We start from the raw sequence: 16,968 nt of genomic DNA on the forward strand, positions 1-16,968 counted from the left end.
AGATATTGGATTTATGTGGCATAGAAGTTAAAGGAGCTTACAATCTATACGGTATATATATATATATATATATATATATTTAAAGGTTTTACCGTATGTTGTCAAATGATAAAACTGAGGTCCAAAATTAAATATATATATATATATATATATATATTGCGCAAAAATAGGGGGAAAAAGACTAATTCTATTAAAAAAGAATAAGGAAAAAACATAAAAGGATCGCACTATCAATTGATGATTATATATATATATTTCTTTCAGTTCATAAAAAAGTAAAAATGAGATAGATTGTTTTACCATGAACTTCTTAATTACTTGATGTTAATCTTCCTATCATTAATCATTATTTTTTAATCTTCCTATATATTAACTTCTTCCGATAAATTTTCAATATATGTAACCAGTATCTTTTGAATCCCCAAATAAAGTTTTTCATATAAAAAGGAAAAAAAAAAGAGATTGGTTTCTTTATTTCACTTTTTCGCACAAGAGTTCTTGAAATCCAGATGTATCTAGACAGAAAACATGCATATCTCAATTTATATTTCGTGTTCTATATAAGGAATCGGTATTGTCCCTTTTCTTTTTTTTGGGAGCTTTCTTTAAAAAACAAATAAAATCCAACTCATAATTTGGTTATACTGTACTTACATATCCACCATACAAATCTTTCTTTTCCCTTTTTTGTTATTAACTATACCTTAATTAAATTTTTTTAAAAAAAAAAAAATGTTCCTCACAATATTATCTCCATCAACGACATTTAATTATAAAAAAAAAGATCACTCTTTTATTCCCCTTCATACAGCCTTTCATTTCTTCACATCTACTCAAAATTTATTATTTTAAAAATATGGAAGAAAAAACATTGATGGAACAAGGAAAAGAAGCAAAAGTTGTGTTTTGTATGAATAGTGTTAGTAGGTATAAGTAATTTTTTTTTTCTTATTTTCTTTGTGGAAAATGTAGGTTATTTAATATCATGATGAAAATTCGGATGGAAATTTGATAGCTTTCAAGCATCTATCCAGAGTACTTTAAAATTTAAATATGGAAGATTTATTATGAAGTAATAATTGGAAGCAAAGGACAAGATGTACCAAATTTTGCTGAGTTTTGCACATGTACCAATACACTTTCCATTTTTTCATTCATAATGTACAGTGTACTGGACGTAGTACTAGTTAAAAATACTGCTTGTTTACAGTCCGTATTTATCCTCATTTAATGTTTTGTTATTATTATTTTTAATGTTCTGTTATTATTATTTTTATTTTTTTTGGTTACTTATTATTTATTTTACTTGCTTTTCTCCAAAGATTTGAATATTTAATTTTCGCCATATTATTTATTTTACTTGCTTTTCTCCAAAGATTTGAATATTTAATTTTCGCCATATATTTTCATTGAAAATGAAGAAAATATACTATTGTCCAAACAATCTACCGACACAATTTTTGTTTGCTGGGACAAAAAAAGATTCTAAGTTTAAATTCTTTTGCCTTTAATATATATATATATATACATACATATAATGAAAGGAGAAAATGAAATTAAAAAAGTTCTTATGAACTTCATAAACTTGATCTTAACTCTTTTGATGCATACTTAATATTATCTATAAGGTGAAAATTTGACTATGCACAATAAATTCAATAGTATAATTGTCCATATTGTTGAACATTTTTTCAATTTTTAATTCTAATCACAATTGTTTTATAATGAAAGTGAGATAATTCTATTTTAAAAAGCATAATTAATAATAATCATGGATGATAATTTTCGTTATGCACTGTAAATTCGTTAGTATAAATGTATATATTGTTTAACATTTTTCAAATTTGATTTTTAATCATAATTTTCATTCTAATGAAAATGAAATAGTTTTTTTTTTTTTGAAATAGCCTAATTAATAATAATTATTGATGATAATTTTTTTAAGTTTTGGATTCAAAATATGATACGAAAATTTTCTTTTCTAATTTATCCTAAATAAGAAAAAATAAAAATACTAAACAAAATTGAGAAAATATCATAGTTTTAAATCAAAAATTTTGTTAATAACTTTTTACTATTTATCATCAGCAGTTAATTACAGTTTAATTGAAAGATTTATTCTTTTAACTCTTTCAATAAAGTGAATACAATAATTCAATAACTTTTGTTTTTAACAACAACTCGATGTAACACTTATCCATATAGAACAGCGACTTAATATTGTTATGAAAAATATTAATTTATATAAAAAAAAAATGTAAAAGAGATAAAAATATCACAGCTTCCCATAAAATTACTCAATCTTTGATAATGATGAATTATGATTTGACTGATGCTTTTTTCCACTCATGGGTTAGTACTGTCTACTATGTCTAGGGTAATCATTTGGATTGTTTTTTTGACCTTTGTTTTTTTAATTAAAAGCCTATGATTGAAAGGCCACATCCGAAGATATCTTCTTACATTTTCAAAGATTTGGAAAGAAGATTAAGGATATAATATACACTCGGTCATCAAAAAACAGGAGGAAAAAGAAAAGAATGATCTTCCTCGTGCATGCTTTCACCCATTATTTTATTTATTTAATTTTTTTCCCTCCATCCTAACTCTTCTGCTTATTTATTTTTTGGTAATATACTCTTCAGCTTGAGTTTATTAATTTTTTATATATGTGAACAGAATTACATGGATTCTGAACAATTTATTTTTGGGTTCTCCTTCCATAAATATTTTGATATGTGCAAAAATAATGATATAAAAAACCAAAACATTATATTATATAATCATTTTAAAATCATATCAATCAATTTTTATCATATATCAAAAATAAAATTTATGGAAGAATTATATAAAATTAGATAGCTCAAAGACCGTATAAATTTAAATTATAGCTCAAATAACAAACAATCAACTCTATATACATACAGTAACAAACAATCAAATTTTAAATCGATTTAATGGTAAACATTCAAGTCTAAAATCAATTTTTAATGATTCTGTTTATATCTCAATTAATTAATAATGTATATGTTTGTTTTTTAAATAAAATAATAATATTTGATCATATTTAGCTTCTTCTTCTTTTTTTTTTAAAAAAAGGATTATATTTATAATAAATATTGTTTTGTTGAGTCACACAGTGATATGCCATGGCAGTTTTCTTTAACGGTGTTTATTTATTTTTTTCACATCAATTTTATAGGGCGTCTAGACAAATCATTCAAGGTTATTATTATTATTATTATTATTATTTTTATTTTTAAATTAATGCCTATATTTATATAGCAAATAAAATTTAGTAATCCAAACTATTGAAGGTGCTCTTAGTATTTTTCATTTTAAGGCTACTCTAATTCTTAGAGTTTGTGCTTTTATCTTACGGGAAAAGTAATTTTGGTATGACTCATTTACTTTGTGTACAAAACTATAAGTTGATCCTTATAATCCAATAATTGTTAATTTAACGTCCAAAAAAGTTATTAATACAATAAAAGTAATATTTTAGTCAGCTTTCCTAACAATAAGATAGATTCAATTGGTTATTTTTTTTTTTATTCCCCTTTTTTTTGAAAGTTTGTTGAAAATAAATGGGACTGATTAATAGGATAAATCAATAGCACATAAAAGTTTAAATGAAGTTTTTTTTTTAATTTTTTTTTTTAGGCAATGAAATTTTAACCGAATTTTATATTAAAAAATTCACCAAAAAAATTTCGTTTTTTATTTTTTTAAAGCAAAACAAGACGTTGATATTCTAAATTTTGTTAAATATTTTAATGTCAATATTATTAAATTATCTATAAAGTCATCTTATTTACTTTCAATTTGAAAACAACATTTTCCAATAAAAGCGTCCAATTTCTTTTAAATCAAAGATAATTAGCAGTAAATAATTTTTATACTTTCAATTTGAAAACAAAATTTTCCAATAAAATCCTCCAATTTTTTTAAATAAAAGGCAATTAGCAGCAAATAATTTCTATCTTAACTAAATGGCAATATGATTAGAAAAATGGATTTGCACGATCGTAATAGTAGTAGTTGTGAACAAAATGAAAATATTTTTATTTTAATTTAAAGATTTTAAGAAGTTTATCTATGTATCTATACTCGTAAATGTAGGAAGATATTTTCAGTATTTAAATACAAATGACACACTTTGGAAAAATATAATTAGACTTGTTCTTTTTTTTTTTTTTTTTTTTTTTTGGAATAAAGACGTTCTACTTTTATTAATTACTTTATATTTTAATATTTCATCGTAATATTGACATGTAACCATAAAAGATTATATATTTAAATAAATAAATACAGTTCAATATCTCGTAGAAGGCTAATCCCTAAAATCCCGCCAAAGAAATGGGTTATCCTAGTAGAGAATTGGATAGGGGGGAGAGAGAGAGAGAGAGAGAGAGAGAAAGAAAGTGCAAAACGACGTCATTTGGTATATACACATAAATTATAATATTCTTATAAATTGTCTTTTGTATTAATTGCTGGCTGTTTCTCTCTCATTCTTAGTTGTCTTCCTCTTCTTCTTCTTTAACCCTCTTTTTTGGTCATTATTGCTGTAACTGCTGCGCCAAACAAATGACCACAACATCTAATTCGCTCAGTTTTTCTTCTCTTGGGGTGCGTTATATTATTCTCTTTCATTTCTTACTTTTTCTTCTTTCAACTCTCATATCATAATCATCCATTTTTTCTTTGTATGTCTATATCATCATCATCATCATAATCATCATCACCATCACCATCTTTCTGTTTTCATCAGTCTCATTCAATGACCATTGATTTGCATAATTTCTCTGCACGTAAATTCTTGTTTTCTTTCCCTTCTTTTTTTTTTTTTGAAAATGAAATCTGTGTTTTTCTTTTCATTTTCAGTGAGAAAACTGTCCCATAGACATTCATGTATATTAAGATCATTACCAAAAAAACACAGGTAGAAATTTTTTTTTTCCTTAATAGGCGCAGAAAAAGGAATTTAAAGTGTTTTCGTTTTGAAAGTTGAAAAGTATAAAAGTTAAAATATATATACATATATATATATGATTCTGGGTTGTTCACGGAAACATAATAAAAAATTCCAGAAAGTAGTCTTAGCAAGGCAATAAGAAAATTCCAGAAAGTACAAAAAAAAATTTCTAATTTATTGCTTATACGGTTTTAGGAAATCAATCATGAAATATCCTCCAATAATTTTGGATTGCTTATCTATCAAAGCATCGCAGTTTACATCATATATATTACGGGCATCAATTTCTTTATATCATAGAGTATTTTCTTAAACAAACGAAAAGAAGACATATACATATATATATATAGAGATAGAAGCAAGAGCGTGTTACTATTTATGCGTGACATGAAAACAACAGGTGGTGCACTCTACCGACCCACGTGTAAGCCAGTATGCTACAGACGCTACCAGTCTCTGCAAATCAACCACATTTTCCTTCCCCTCCATAACATATATATATATATATATATAATGTTCTGGAACATAAATTTAATTTTTTGTACCACTACTATGTTTAGCACCTCTGTAGTATTTACCATATTTATTTCTGCAATCCTGATCTTTATTTGATTTTTTTTTTTTTTTCGTTGACAAAATTTTGCAGAAAATTAGCGATAGAATTAAACTCAGATTCTGATTCCAAAATAAATAAGCCAAAAATAACTTGACGTCACAGATTAGCTGGCTCTGCACAATCCTTTCCAATCTTCGATACTTTCTTTTATTTATTTATGGTTTTTTTTTTTTTTTTTTTTTTAACGAATATGCCATTCTGCAACACACTGTCCCTCTCCATGTACTTCTAGACACACACTTCCTCTATTTATAATAAAACCCGCCCCATTAACCTTTATCAATATGCAGACCTCAGATGCTTCTCTCCATGTAAATCGTCTATGTCTCGAAGATCTGACCCTTTGCTCTGATATTCAACAACCACCGGAACGACAACCATCTTGTTCCGGCGGTGATTGTCGTTCCATCATGACCGATTTCTTATCCACTTCTCCTTGTTTGTCGTCGTCCTTCAATATTGGAGATTACATTGGTGCGGAGAGCTGCGTTGATGTTTTGAAAGATGATGACCAAGATCAACGGCCCTTGGATATTAACGATCATCATCATGATGATTTGATCAGGAATAGACAGCCGCTTAGCTGCAAACGAGATCAACGGCAGTCACTGAAGAAGAGGGAGTTCCCACCGCCGATACCTTTGCTTGCCCGCACGGAGAATCTGCATTGCCATATGCCTTGGGTTTTGAAGCGGCATTACACCAGCGATGGACGGTTGATCCTAACCGAAGAGAAAGTGAAGCATCATGAGTACTTCCGTGCTCATAGATCCAACGGCCGTCTTACTTTGCAGCTCGTGCCACTCGACGACGACGACGACGACGCCGTTTTGGCCGTCGACAACCTCCAAATGGATGATGAGGATGATGATGAAGAGACTGATGAGATCAAGATCGAGACCGATCCTAGTGATGTGAATAAGGATGATGATGATTATGATGATGATGATGATAAAGATTATGATTTCATGGAGGTTGAAAAGGAGGTGGAGGTGGATAATAAAGAGCATGATATCTTGGAGGCGAAGAAAGGGAATGATGGAAAATATTGCATGAAGTATAACAGTGTGAGAAGCGCATCGACATGTATATTCGGGGTACCGGTTCCAGTTCCGGCTATAAGGCCTGTTCATACTTAAGCATCAATCTCATACTAACACATATTAGTATGTGATATAGAGAAAAGTGATAAATGGAAATGAGAACGAAAGAGAGCATGTTAATTTGGCAATCCACTGTTGAGTTGCAGACTTGAGGGCAATGTTTGATTTTTTTTTAATTTTTTAATTTTTTTACTTTTTTACTTTTTTTTCATTGCTAGCTAATTTATCTCTTTTTGAGTCCATGTTCATGCATTAATTTTATTTGATTCTAGAGAGTAATGAAGTGTATAACTCTATTCAAAATGGCCAATGCAAATTGATTAATAAACGTTTGGTTTTGTGATTTTCATTTGAGGAATCTCATAATCCTTCCCCCCCCCCCCCCCAACAAAAACCACCAATTACTACGTGTGATTTCTCTAAAACAAAGTGATTTTTTATCTTCTGGAAATCACTCACAAACTTGAAACATTATTTGTAAGAGAAAAAAGTAATAATATAATCTGTAATGTACGAATCTATAAAGAACAGAATATCACTTGTTAGGAATGTTGAAAAACCTCACCCAAATATTAATGCGGGAATGAAAGTTTTATGAGCAGGGTATTGCAATATTAATAGGGCAAGGGCAGATGGGGTAACATCTATAGTAGGATTAAAATTTTTTATAAAACGTATGTATACTTGTCGTGACATGGTGCAACAACATTCCACTAATAATTGAATATATATATATATATATATTATTTGTGTTCATTGATTTTTCATCTTTTTTTTTTCTTTTTCTTTTTGAAAGAAAAATTAATTGTATTAAAGGACATTAGGGATATATATATATATATATATGTATGTATATAATTAATCATTGTACTGTTGATGCAATATAAATGCGCTACCTAGAAATTTCTACTAATGTAGAAGAAACGGGTATTCATGGAATTCAAACCTTGATCAAATTGTAATTAAAAAGAAAAAAGAAGAAACAGAAATCCTTATCCAACTTCTAAATATATGTAATAAAGACAAACTGTAATGAAACATATTGGTTATATTCATATGGTGAGTGTGCATATATAAAATATAAAATATATACATCAAAACCTTAAATAACCTTGAATTTATATGTCTGTGTATATAAAATATTATGAAAAAATATTAATTAATATTGGACAAAAGTGAAGGATTGACAATCCGTTTATGTGTCAAGTGTCTGAGCTCGATCCACTTATTTTGAAATAGGGATGAGCTTGGAGTGGGGAGATGGAAGCTGGTCCTTTTCTGTACTGTTCCGTTGATAAATTTTAATTTTATGATTGCCGGCAATGATAGGTTGATATAAATAATATATATATATATATATGAGTTGTGAAATATCTATAAAGATAACATTATATATATATATATATATATATATTTGGTTTTGATAATATATGAGATTTATAAACAGGACTGTAAATGAAAATTATAGATAAAATTTCACAATTGAAGATAAAAATAGATAAATAAATACCATTAATTACTTATAGCTATATATAATATTTTATTTTATTGTATAATAATGGTGTTCATGCATATGGGTTGGTGGAATTATGAGTGATCCTGTTGTGTTATCTGAAGAATTTTGGAAACCATTTTATAAAATAAAATATAATGAAAATAAAAATAAATAAATAAAAATATTGAGAAACCAAAAATGGAAAATGATGGCTCATAAGATAGATATGAGAGGGAAAAGAATTTGGCTTCTGAGGCTTTCACTGCCCACACTCCTCGAGGATAATCCAGGGGAGATCAGTGGCAGACTAGCAGTAACAAGTACAGGGTGCAACTTACGAGGACCTTCCATCATCTTTAATTTAATTCATTTTCTATATTTATAAAATATACATTTATTATAGATCACCACATAGCCGTTGCTCCTATCTTGTATATTATTATTATTATTGTTATTATTATGTACTTTTAGAAGCCACTAATTCTTTTTATTAATGATTTAAGTTAGGATCTCAATATTCCAATATAACAAAATTAAAAATTAAAACGAAAATTAAATAAATTGTTTTGAATAGCCAATTAATTTAAATTACTATCAAACATTTATAGATTCTAGTTATAACAATTACCTATTAAAATTCACCGTTGTTATATTTCCGACCATATTATTGTTGTTATTATTTTATATCAGAATTATAAATATTCTAATTTAAAAGTTAAGGATGTGATTTTAAAAGTGTGTATACATAAAAGTGTATATATATATATATATTATCGGACAAACCTCATTTGTCCTACTAAATTATTCGGTAAACATATATTTTAATTAAAAAAAAAAGAAAAAAGAAAATTGGTTGCCTTAATTAAAATAGTGTTGTATTAGTATATGTGGTGGGGGATTTGGGAGGGATATGTATAATATATGTGACATCGTCCATATAAAATGGTGTAATACAGCTAGCTGTCTTCAAATATATACAAAGTGTCAGAGCTCATGATTGGGCTGCACTTCAATCCACATCACAGTTGTAAGTAATCCAACAGTAAATATCGGCAGCCCCGCAGCACTGCTGGTTCGTCTATCAATGCTTAATTATTTGGTTCCGATCAGGCGCTCGGCTGTCGCACTCATTTTGGACTCAAATTCCACCATGCAATTTAAACCCTAAAGCCTCGCTGCTTAATGGTTTAATATTCTAGGTAATTTTGGAGGACAGCTAGCCAGCTCCATCGCCATGCCAATTTTGGTTTTTGGCTATAGATTATACAATTCTATGTGTTAGTATTCGTTTAGTTTTGTTATGTAATTAATCTCCAACATTCATATATATATATATATATATATACTAATTAATTATTTACCAAAAAAAAAAAAATTTCGTGTACTAATTGTATTTGCTGATTGTGAAACGAAGAGAACTTTCATTTGTTTAATTGAATTTAACAAAACAATATATAATATTGATCAGTGTAGTACATGTATTTGATCCAAATAATGGATATCTAGATCCTACGTACCTAAGAGAGAAACTCACAAGCTGAAGCGGTTCAACACAAAAAATTGCTGATGATGGAAAAAAATATTTGCTTGCGGCTTTTGGGTAGTGTGAAGGTCTCAGCAGTAAGGTAAACATATATGTGCTATATTCGTTGAAATTAAGATATTACACTCTTTTTTCATGAAAAAAAGAAAATATTACAATAATTGTATTAAAATATCAATATTAATTTTAGGGAATTAATGGCTAGTATATTGAAGTAAAGAAAAAAAGATTAATGATGCTCCATTAATCTTTTGTCCAACAAGAAGCTAATGTTTCTAACATGTCAAAATTCTATCTATTATCATATATGCATATATTTCTTTTTATATATATACTAGCTGGAGTATATCAAAAACATAAAAACTGGGAAATCATGTTGAGTTGACCTTGCAATAGAATCTATTCACCAAAAAGAATAAAAATAAAAAAAACACCTGCAATAGATTTCTTTTTTTGCAATAGATTTCTTTTTTCTTTTCTTTTTTCTTTTTTGGGTTTCCCCTCTGACCAGCTATAGGCGCATGTAAAATACTAGTTATAAAGTGAAATTCAAGCAAAACTTGCTCATCAATTAGCACATTTAAAGACATTTACAGGGGACTCTTTGTAATCCGACGGCTGTATACCACGAATCTTTCTTTTATTGTATTTATGTGATTTGTAATTCAGGTTAAATTGGGGAATATCATATGTAACACACCTTTAGATGTTAAATAGATGTCTAGATGTAGATACGGCATATATAGAACATAAAATTGCTAATGTATGAATGGAAAAACCAGTGATATTCTTTCATTGGATTAATATGACAATATTATATACAAATGACATAAATGCATAAAATTTATTCTTTGATGATAATATATAAAAATATATATATATTGATAATTATTAATTATTTTTTTTAAATGTGTTTTTAAGAAAATTTAACTTTTATCGAAAATAAAGAATATCTTACAAAATATTTAGAATAAACATGCTCAATTTAACATTTAAAATTGACATTATTATTAAAGAGTACTGTCTATTTTACTATTTTTTTAAATTATTATCTATCTTATTTATGTATTATGTCTATTTTTACCATTCATAGTTTTATTTGAAGATGCTTTAACTAAAAGCATAAATTAGTTTTATGAAATTATGGATATTAACAAACGTGATACTCTTTTATTCATTCCCACTCTAAAAAATTAATCACTTGGCTTGTGCAACATAAGTCTTTCAAATTACATATACTATCCTTATATGGATCCCATATATTTGTGAAAGTAGATCCACTTAGGACAAACCTATTGAATAATTTATTATTAGTTCCCATGATATGATATTCTTTTAATTAATTTTTATTATAGAGATTTATCCAATAGATCCGTCCTAAAAATCTTTGACAAACTTATACAAGGTCCACATACAAAGTACATATGGATCCTGAAAAAAAATATACATGGGACAGATATATTGAATGATTTCTCATTAAATTCCTTATTTGTCAGTCATACCATAATTTATTTTAAAATGTGAACGTGTAATCAATTTTTTTAACAACGAGTATAGTGCTCTGCAATTAGATATGAAGTTTAGTAAACTAGTTTAGTGGGTATTGTATTACCATTATCGGTGTGGTAGAAAATCAAATTTTATAAACAGGGTATAAAACTAAATTACATAGTGTAAAAGACATTTTTTTAGAGTGATCATCTTGGGATATCGAAAAAACAAATTAATGATATAAAAACGAATAATTGCTAAAAAAAAAAGCATAAAATTTAGATTTAATAAAAAAAACATAAAGAATGTTTATAGCACACTCAAAATTTGATATTGGACGATAATGACAAATTCATGGGCACGTTTTGCATCGTTTTAAGTTGATACCCTTACCGATAACAATAAAATTAAATTAGATATATTTTGTTTCCGAGTGTTTATATATATATATATATGTATACAAAATGATATTTTAATTCAAAGAAAAAAAAAACAATATTTTAGGATTTCGGAGTTTACGAGGTTAAACATCTTCTTTAAAGAAGCCAATATATAAAAATGTAAATATTTATCCTTTCATTTCAAAGGCAATTTAGTTGAAACAAACAAATTAAATGAACAGGAAAACCTGTATTGACAGAAGTCAGAACGATTATGACCAACAAATATCCGTACTTTATATAATTATAAAAAAACAATAACCCATAAACTTCACACCAATTTTATCTGGAATTTATTGTAATTGTGAAACCTTAGGTACTTTTTTTATTATTATTATTTTTTTAATAATGTGCAACAAGTACAATTGGTTTCGCTTTCCCAAATAATTATTGCTTACTCTATGTACAATATTATTGATTACTAGCATATTTAATAATGGTAAGACGGCTAATATATAACCTCAATATTGGATTATTTAACCTTTTTTTTTTTTTTGTTTTTATCCCCAAATGCAAGCAATTTGGAAAATACAAACATAGGAAGGGAAACCAAAAAAAAAAAAAAAAAACACACACACACACCCACGGACCCACCACCAGCACCAGCACCAGCACCAGCACCACCAGAGGAAGGGCAATTTAGTCAATCAAAAAAGACAGCCTGTGGACGGTTGCACCACAGAAGCTGTCACTCACTGGGTGATTTGCCGTAGACGTGTGCTGTTATGATTGACCTGGCTTTGAACTTATCCATCATTCAAAGTTCAATTTACTCCATGGCCCCACACACGAACTGATCTGACGGTCTAAGACTCCGCAAGCAGTTCCGAAGGTTGATCTGAAGCCATTCATCTTTGGTTACCACCCCGAAACGTTGGGTCCCACTGACGGTTTAGTGTAGAACTTATATGCATTGCATCTACTCGTTGAAAGACAAAAATACCCTCGATCTTATCCTTTTTAGCTTCTTATAATTTAAGTAATTGGACAAAAACAAGTATTCGTTTTAAGTAAATTTAATTTTCAAAAAAGGAAAAATATAAGGGGATTTCACAATTAAAATATATAGTCTTATAAAAAAATATTTCAGCCAAAAAAAAATAAAAATAGTCTTATAAAAATATTTATTTACGTGTCCAAGAAGGTGTTCAGAGAAGAAGGAAGGCAACGGACCTGGCATCAAACATGGAAGCCAGGCATACGAAAGCAGACAAATTCAGTTCACTTATATAATCCTATGCGGTCGTCTTCACGCCAATACAATAAACCCCACGAATCAAAAACTGTGGGCAGCGGGGTCAGGCTTTAATCTACCAGCCATGACTATGATTACACAAATCCGAGGCCAAAACAGCTCCAGATGAATCAAACCCACTCTTTGGAAGTAGCCGTTTCAGTAAGAAATGAAATGACCCTTGTACCATTGCCTCTTGACGTGTCGAAGCTGTGGCCACCAAGTTACAGCTGGGGTATTAAGGTAATCCAACACACGATTTATCATTTTATCCTTAACCTTTCCACTATAAATGGGTTACTAAGCCCAAGTAGATTTATACAAGAAAATGAGAATTCATATGTAATTTACTTGAAAGTTTTGAGAAATTTCTTTTTTCCCCCCAATGTTTCTCTGTCGTTTCTCTCTTCTTTGTTTGAGAGAGAAAATAGACTAATGCAATGCACAATCACAGGGTAAGTATATTTTTATTATATATGTAATTATGCTGATGCTTTTCTTCTTCTTCAAATTTTCTTTACATTGGAAAATTCATCTTCTTTCGGATCTCTTAGTGGTCTTTTGAGCATTCTACTTGTAGAATATAATTTATATATATGATATTCAATAAATATATATATGTAAGTAAGGTGATTAGAACTTTTAAATTTTGCCTTATGCAAAGAGTTTGAAATCTTCCTGAGCAAATTGGTTTTGTTTTGTTTTGTTTTTTTTTTTTTTTGATAATTTTATTTATTTATTTATTATTATTTTTGTTTCCAGACCATTTTGTGAATTTTATTGACGTTGCTGAGCAAAGTGAGAAGAAGATCCGACAGCTGCCTATTATTGCTTTCTGGATCATGACGAGAACGGCTGTGTGACACTGTATGAATAGCTCTCCACCCCATGATTTTATTTATTTTGATTTTATATAAAATATATTTATTTTCTATGAAATTTGACCCATGATGGAAATAAGTCTGTTGATTCTTTTTATTATTAATTAAATGAGAATTTAAAACCAATTATGACTTCTTGTAATTATTTCAAAAGCTTATAAAAAGAGATATTAATGAAAAAGAAAATTTTCCTTTTTTCTTCTAGGTTTATACTTTTATAAAAGTGGGAAGATATATATATATATATATATATTTGATATTATCCTCTCTTGCGCATATATACATAGTAAAAGGCATTTTTTGGCAAGTGAATCTTTCGTTGCTTATTCCTCAAATATTATGCAGAAGAAGCTATATTTTTGTCTTATACTAGGCATTCCGTTTTTAATTTTGTCTTTCTTTTTTTATTATTATTATCGTTATTATTTGGACCAAAGGTGGAAGTGAACTGTACTTCTTAATATTAATTAATAAAATGGCTGAAAAATTAAAATATTTACAATTACATCCCAGAAACTCATCATTATCGTGGCCGTCTGTTGAGTTGACAGAAAATATATATACATATATATATATATATATATAAATATGTATAATCATAATTGGATGAACGCTGGTGAATGCAAACGATATATATATATATATATATAGTTGAAACTTAGATAAGATATAGGATGCAAAATTGTATTTAGCTAATTAAACAAATTCTTTTTCTGGGTGAAATTTGGATAAGATTTTCAAAGCAAAAAATGAGAAAAAAAAGGATATGTACGATTTAATTAACACCAAAGGATATATATAATCCGCATTAATAATCAAAACGCTCTACAATTATTCTGAAAATGGACGATTAAAATCTTGTCATTTATCCAATTAATTAATCAACACCTGATAATTATTCTCTATCATGTGGCAACATCTAATTTTTTTATTAATCTAATTTTTTCAACCTTATTTCTTTGTAGGGTTCAGCTGAATTTTTCTTGGAAAAAAGGCTAAGCTATATATAATTTCTTCTTAAATTTCAAATATTAGGGTTTGAAAAAAGAAAAAAAAAAGAGTTTTATTAAGTCGTGGATTTACCGAATCAAGACCTACTTTGCACAGCTAAATCCATGGTTTTCTCTTTCACTGAGATTATTTTTAGGGCATGTGGATTATCATCATCACCGTCACCAAAAAAACAACCTCAGCTAACCCTTCAACAAAATCTCCATCCAGGACTGAAAACCCTAATCCACCAAAAAGAAGAAAAAGGCCGCCTTCATGGTCAAAATGACATAATCCATTCTTACATGGTTTCGAAATTACCAACATCATTACGGCCGGCGATATCACCGTCACCGCCATTGTCATCGTCGTCGTCGCTATCGAAGTCACTGTCTTCATGTTCTTCAATAGTTGTAGACAGCTCATCATCATCTTCCATGGGTGATTTGATAGGGACCGAGAGCGGTGTATACATGAGCTCCAATGAGGAAGAGATACTGAAGCCAATAGAGAGGAGAACCTCAGCTTCTTATACAGGTAGGTTTAATGGAAGGTACTGGGATAGAAGGAATGCAGTGGAGAAGGAATATCCACCACCAATACCTTCGCTGGCACGTACCGGGAACCTACCGGGACGAATGCCGTGGGTGTTTAGGAGGGAGTACACCCACGACGGAAGGCTCATTTTAAGAGAGAAGAGAGTACAACGCCACGAGTATTTTTATGCTCGCAGAGACAATGGCCGTCTCATCTTGAAGCTCATTCCTATGGACGAGCAAGTTGAAAATGAAGAAGGATACAACGACCTTGAACTGGAGGATCTAGATCATCTCCAGTTCGTTGAAAAAGATAAAGGGAAAGAGAAAATTGTTGAAGAGGAAGAAGAAATGGAAAGTAAAGGTGATGAGGAAGAGAATGAGCATGGAGATGGAGATGATGATGAGGATAAAGAGGAGATTTCGAAGTTTACTACGAAGTTCAGTGCTACGTATGCTAGTGGGATGTTTATGGATTCAAAACAGTGTTTCTGCTGCAATGGTGTTAAGGTCCATGAAGGTCCACATAGATACTTAGATCAGTCTTCGTCTTCTTCTTCTGTTCCTCTCCGTCCTGTGGCCGCTGTTATGTGAGGCTTTTTATCAAACAGTTTGAAGCTCTTCATGACGAAGTTTGAATAGAGATGATAGATAGAATTGGAAGAGAGAGTTTGATAGTTATAATCTCCCTTTTGCATTCTGTTCTTGTTGTTTAGCTCTTTCTTTTCATTTTATATATATATATATGTACTTTTTTTTTTGGTTTTCTTTTTTTGTGAGAATAATGGAATAAACAAAAAGCTGTTTGTGCTTAATAGAAAAGTTTACAGGCCTTGCCAACTACCCCCCACAAAAAGAAAAAAAGAGTAAAAAAGAAAAAAAAAATCCAAAATATGAATTTGCAGTTTTTTTTTTGAATATATATATGATGTTTTTATAAATAATGGGTTTTTAAAAGACAATGCATAAAAGATAGAATTGTAAAAAATGATGAGACTAGTCTGCTAGAATTATAAGGATATTTTTTTAACGTAAATATTTTTATAATAATTTTAACTTTTAAGAGTGATGGGAGATATTTTTGGGATTCAAATAGTAAAAGTGCTCAAATAAAGAATGTTTTGAACGGAGGGGACGTATGTGTAAAGTACTCTTTTTAAGGGTGGGGGAGTAATTATTCTTCTACAAGATCGACTCTAATTTTCCCTGTTATTATAAAACAAGTTATAATTTCCTTTTAAAGCATAACATTTTTTAGGTTCTTTAGAATTTTACGTTAAACTTAATTTATAACCACGCTCATAATTGTCTTTAATTATATTTTAAATAAGGATCTCTAAACAATTTTCTCTCTTTTTTTTTTTTTTGGTCTCAATTTTCTTTCTTTTTTCTTTTTTTTTTTCTTTTTTTCTTTTGGCCAAGTCTCTAAATAATTTACAAATTAACATTCAAATCCTTTATTATAATTTAAAAGCATTGTATAATGTTTGTGTGTTAAAATGTTTTAATCATGTAAAAGATTTTGCTTATGAAAAGATCTAAGATAATTAAATAAAAAGCTCAAAATTTTTTATTTATTTATTTTATGTGACTGAAATTCCTACTTATAGCAGTTATTGGGCTTTTTATTTTTTATTTTTTTAAATTTTTTTTGTGGGAGA

The 16,968-nt window shown here is 28.7% G+C and overlaps 2 protein-coding genes across 3 annotated transcripts; both read left to right on the forward strand.

The window, feature by feature from the left end:
- The first annotated feature begins 4,403 nt into the window (after positions 1-4,403).
- On the forward strand, positions 4,404-7,046 carry LOC107422664 (uncharacterized). Its single transcript, XM_016032139.4, has 2 exons — positions 4,404-4,632; positions 5,885-7,046. The coding sequence occupies exons 1-2, from the start codon at positions 4,591-4,593 to the stop codon at positions 6,731-6,733; spliced, it is 891 nt and encodes a 296-aa protein (XP_015887625.2). The 5' UTR covers positions 4,404-4,590; the 3' UTR covers positions 6,734-7,046.
- A 6,183-nt stretch (positions 7,047-13,229) lies between these two features.
- LOC107422665 (uncharacterized) lies at positions 13,230-16,152 on the forward strand. 2 transcript variants are annotated; one of them, XM_025076072.2, is made up of 3 exons: positions 13,230-13,355; positions 13,663-13,767; positions 14,747-16,152. In XM_025076072.2, exon 3 carries the CDS (start codon positions 14,897-14,899, stop codon positions 15,899-15,901), a length of 1,005 nt encoding a protein of 334 aa, XP_024931840.1. In that variant the 5' UTR covers positions 13,230-13,355; positions 13,663-13,767; positions 14,747-14,896; the 3' UTR covers positions 15,902-16,152. The 2 variants fall into 2 exon arrangements, with proteins under 2 accessions (XP_024931840.1, XP_015887626.1); XM_016032140.3 differs by having other exon boundaries at positions 15,003-16,152.
- The last annotated feature ends 816 nt before the right edge of the window (positions 16,153-16,968 follow it).

Source organism: Ziziphus jujuba, chromosome 5, assembly GCF_031755915.1.
Source record: "Ziziphus jujuba cultivar Dongzao chromosome 5, ASM3175591v1".
In the NCBI taxonomy this organism is placed as follows: Eukaryota; Viridiplantae; Streptophyta; class Magnoliopsida; order Rosales; family Rhamnaceae; genus Ziziphus; species Ziziphus jujuba.

Bases quoted from the DNA above. Each gene is read 5' to 3' on its own strand.
- LOC107422664 (XM_016032139.4), top strand. From the start codon at position 4,591: ATGACCACAACATCTAATTCGCTCAGTTTTTCTTCTCTTGGG. The intron at 4,633-5,884 runs GTGCGTTATATT...ATCAATATGCAG, and splicing joins TCAGTTTTTCTTCTCTTGGG to ACCTCAGATGCTTCTCTCCA.
- LOC107422665 (XM_025076072.2), top strand. From the start codon at position 14,897: ATGGTTTTCTCTTTCACTGAGATTATTTTTAGGGCATGTGGATTATCA.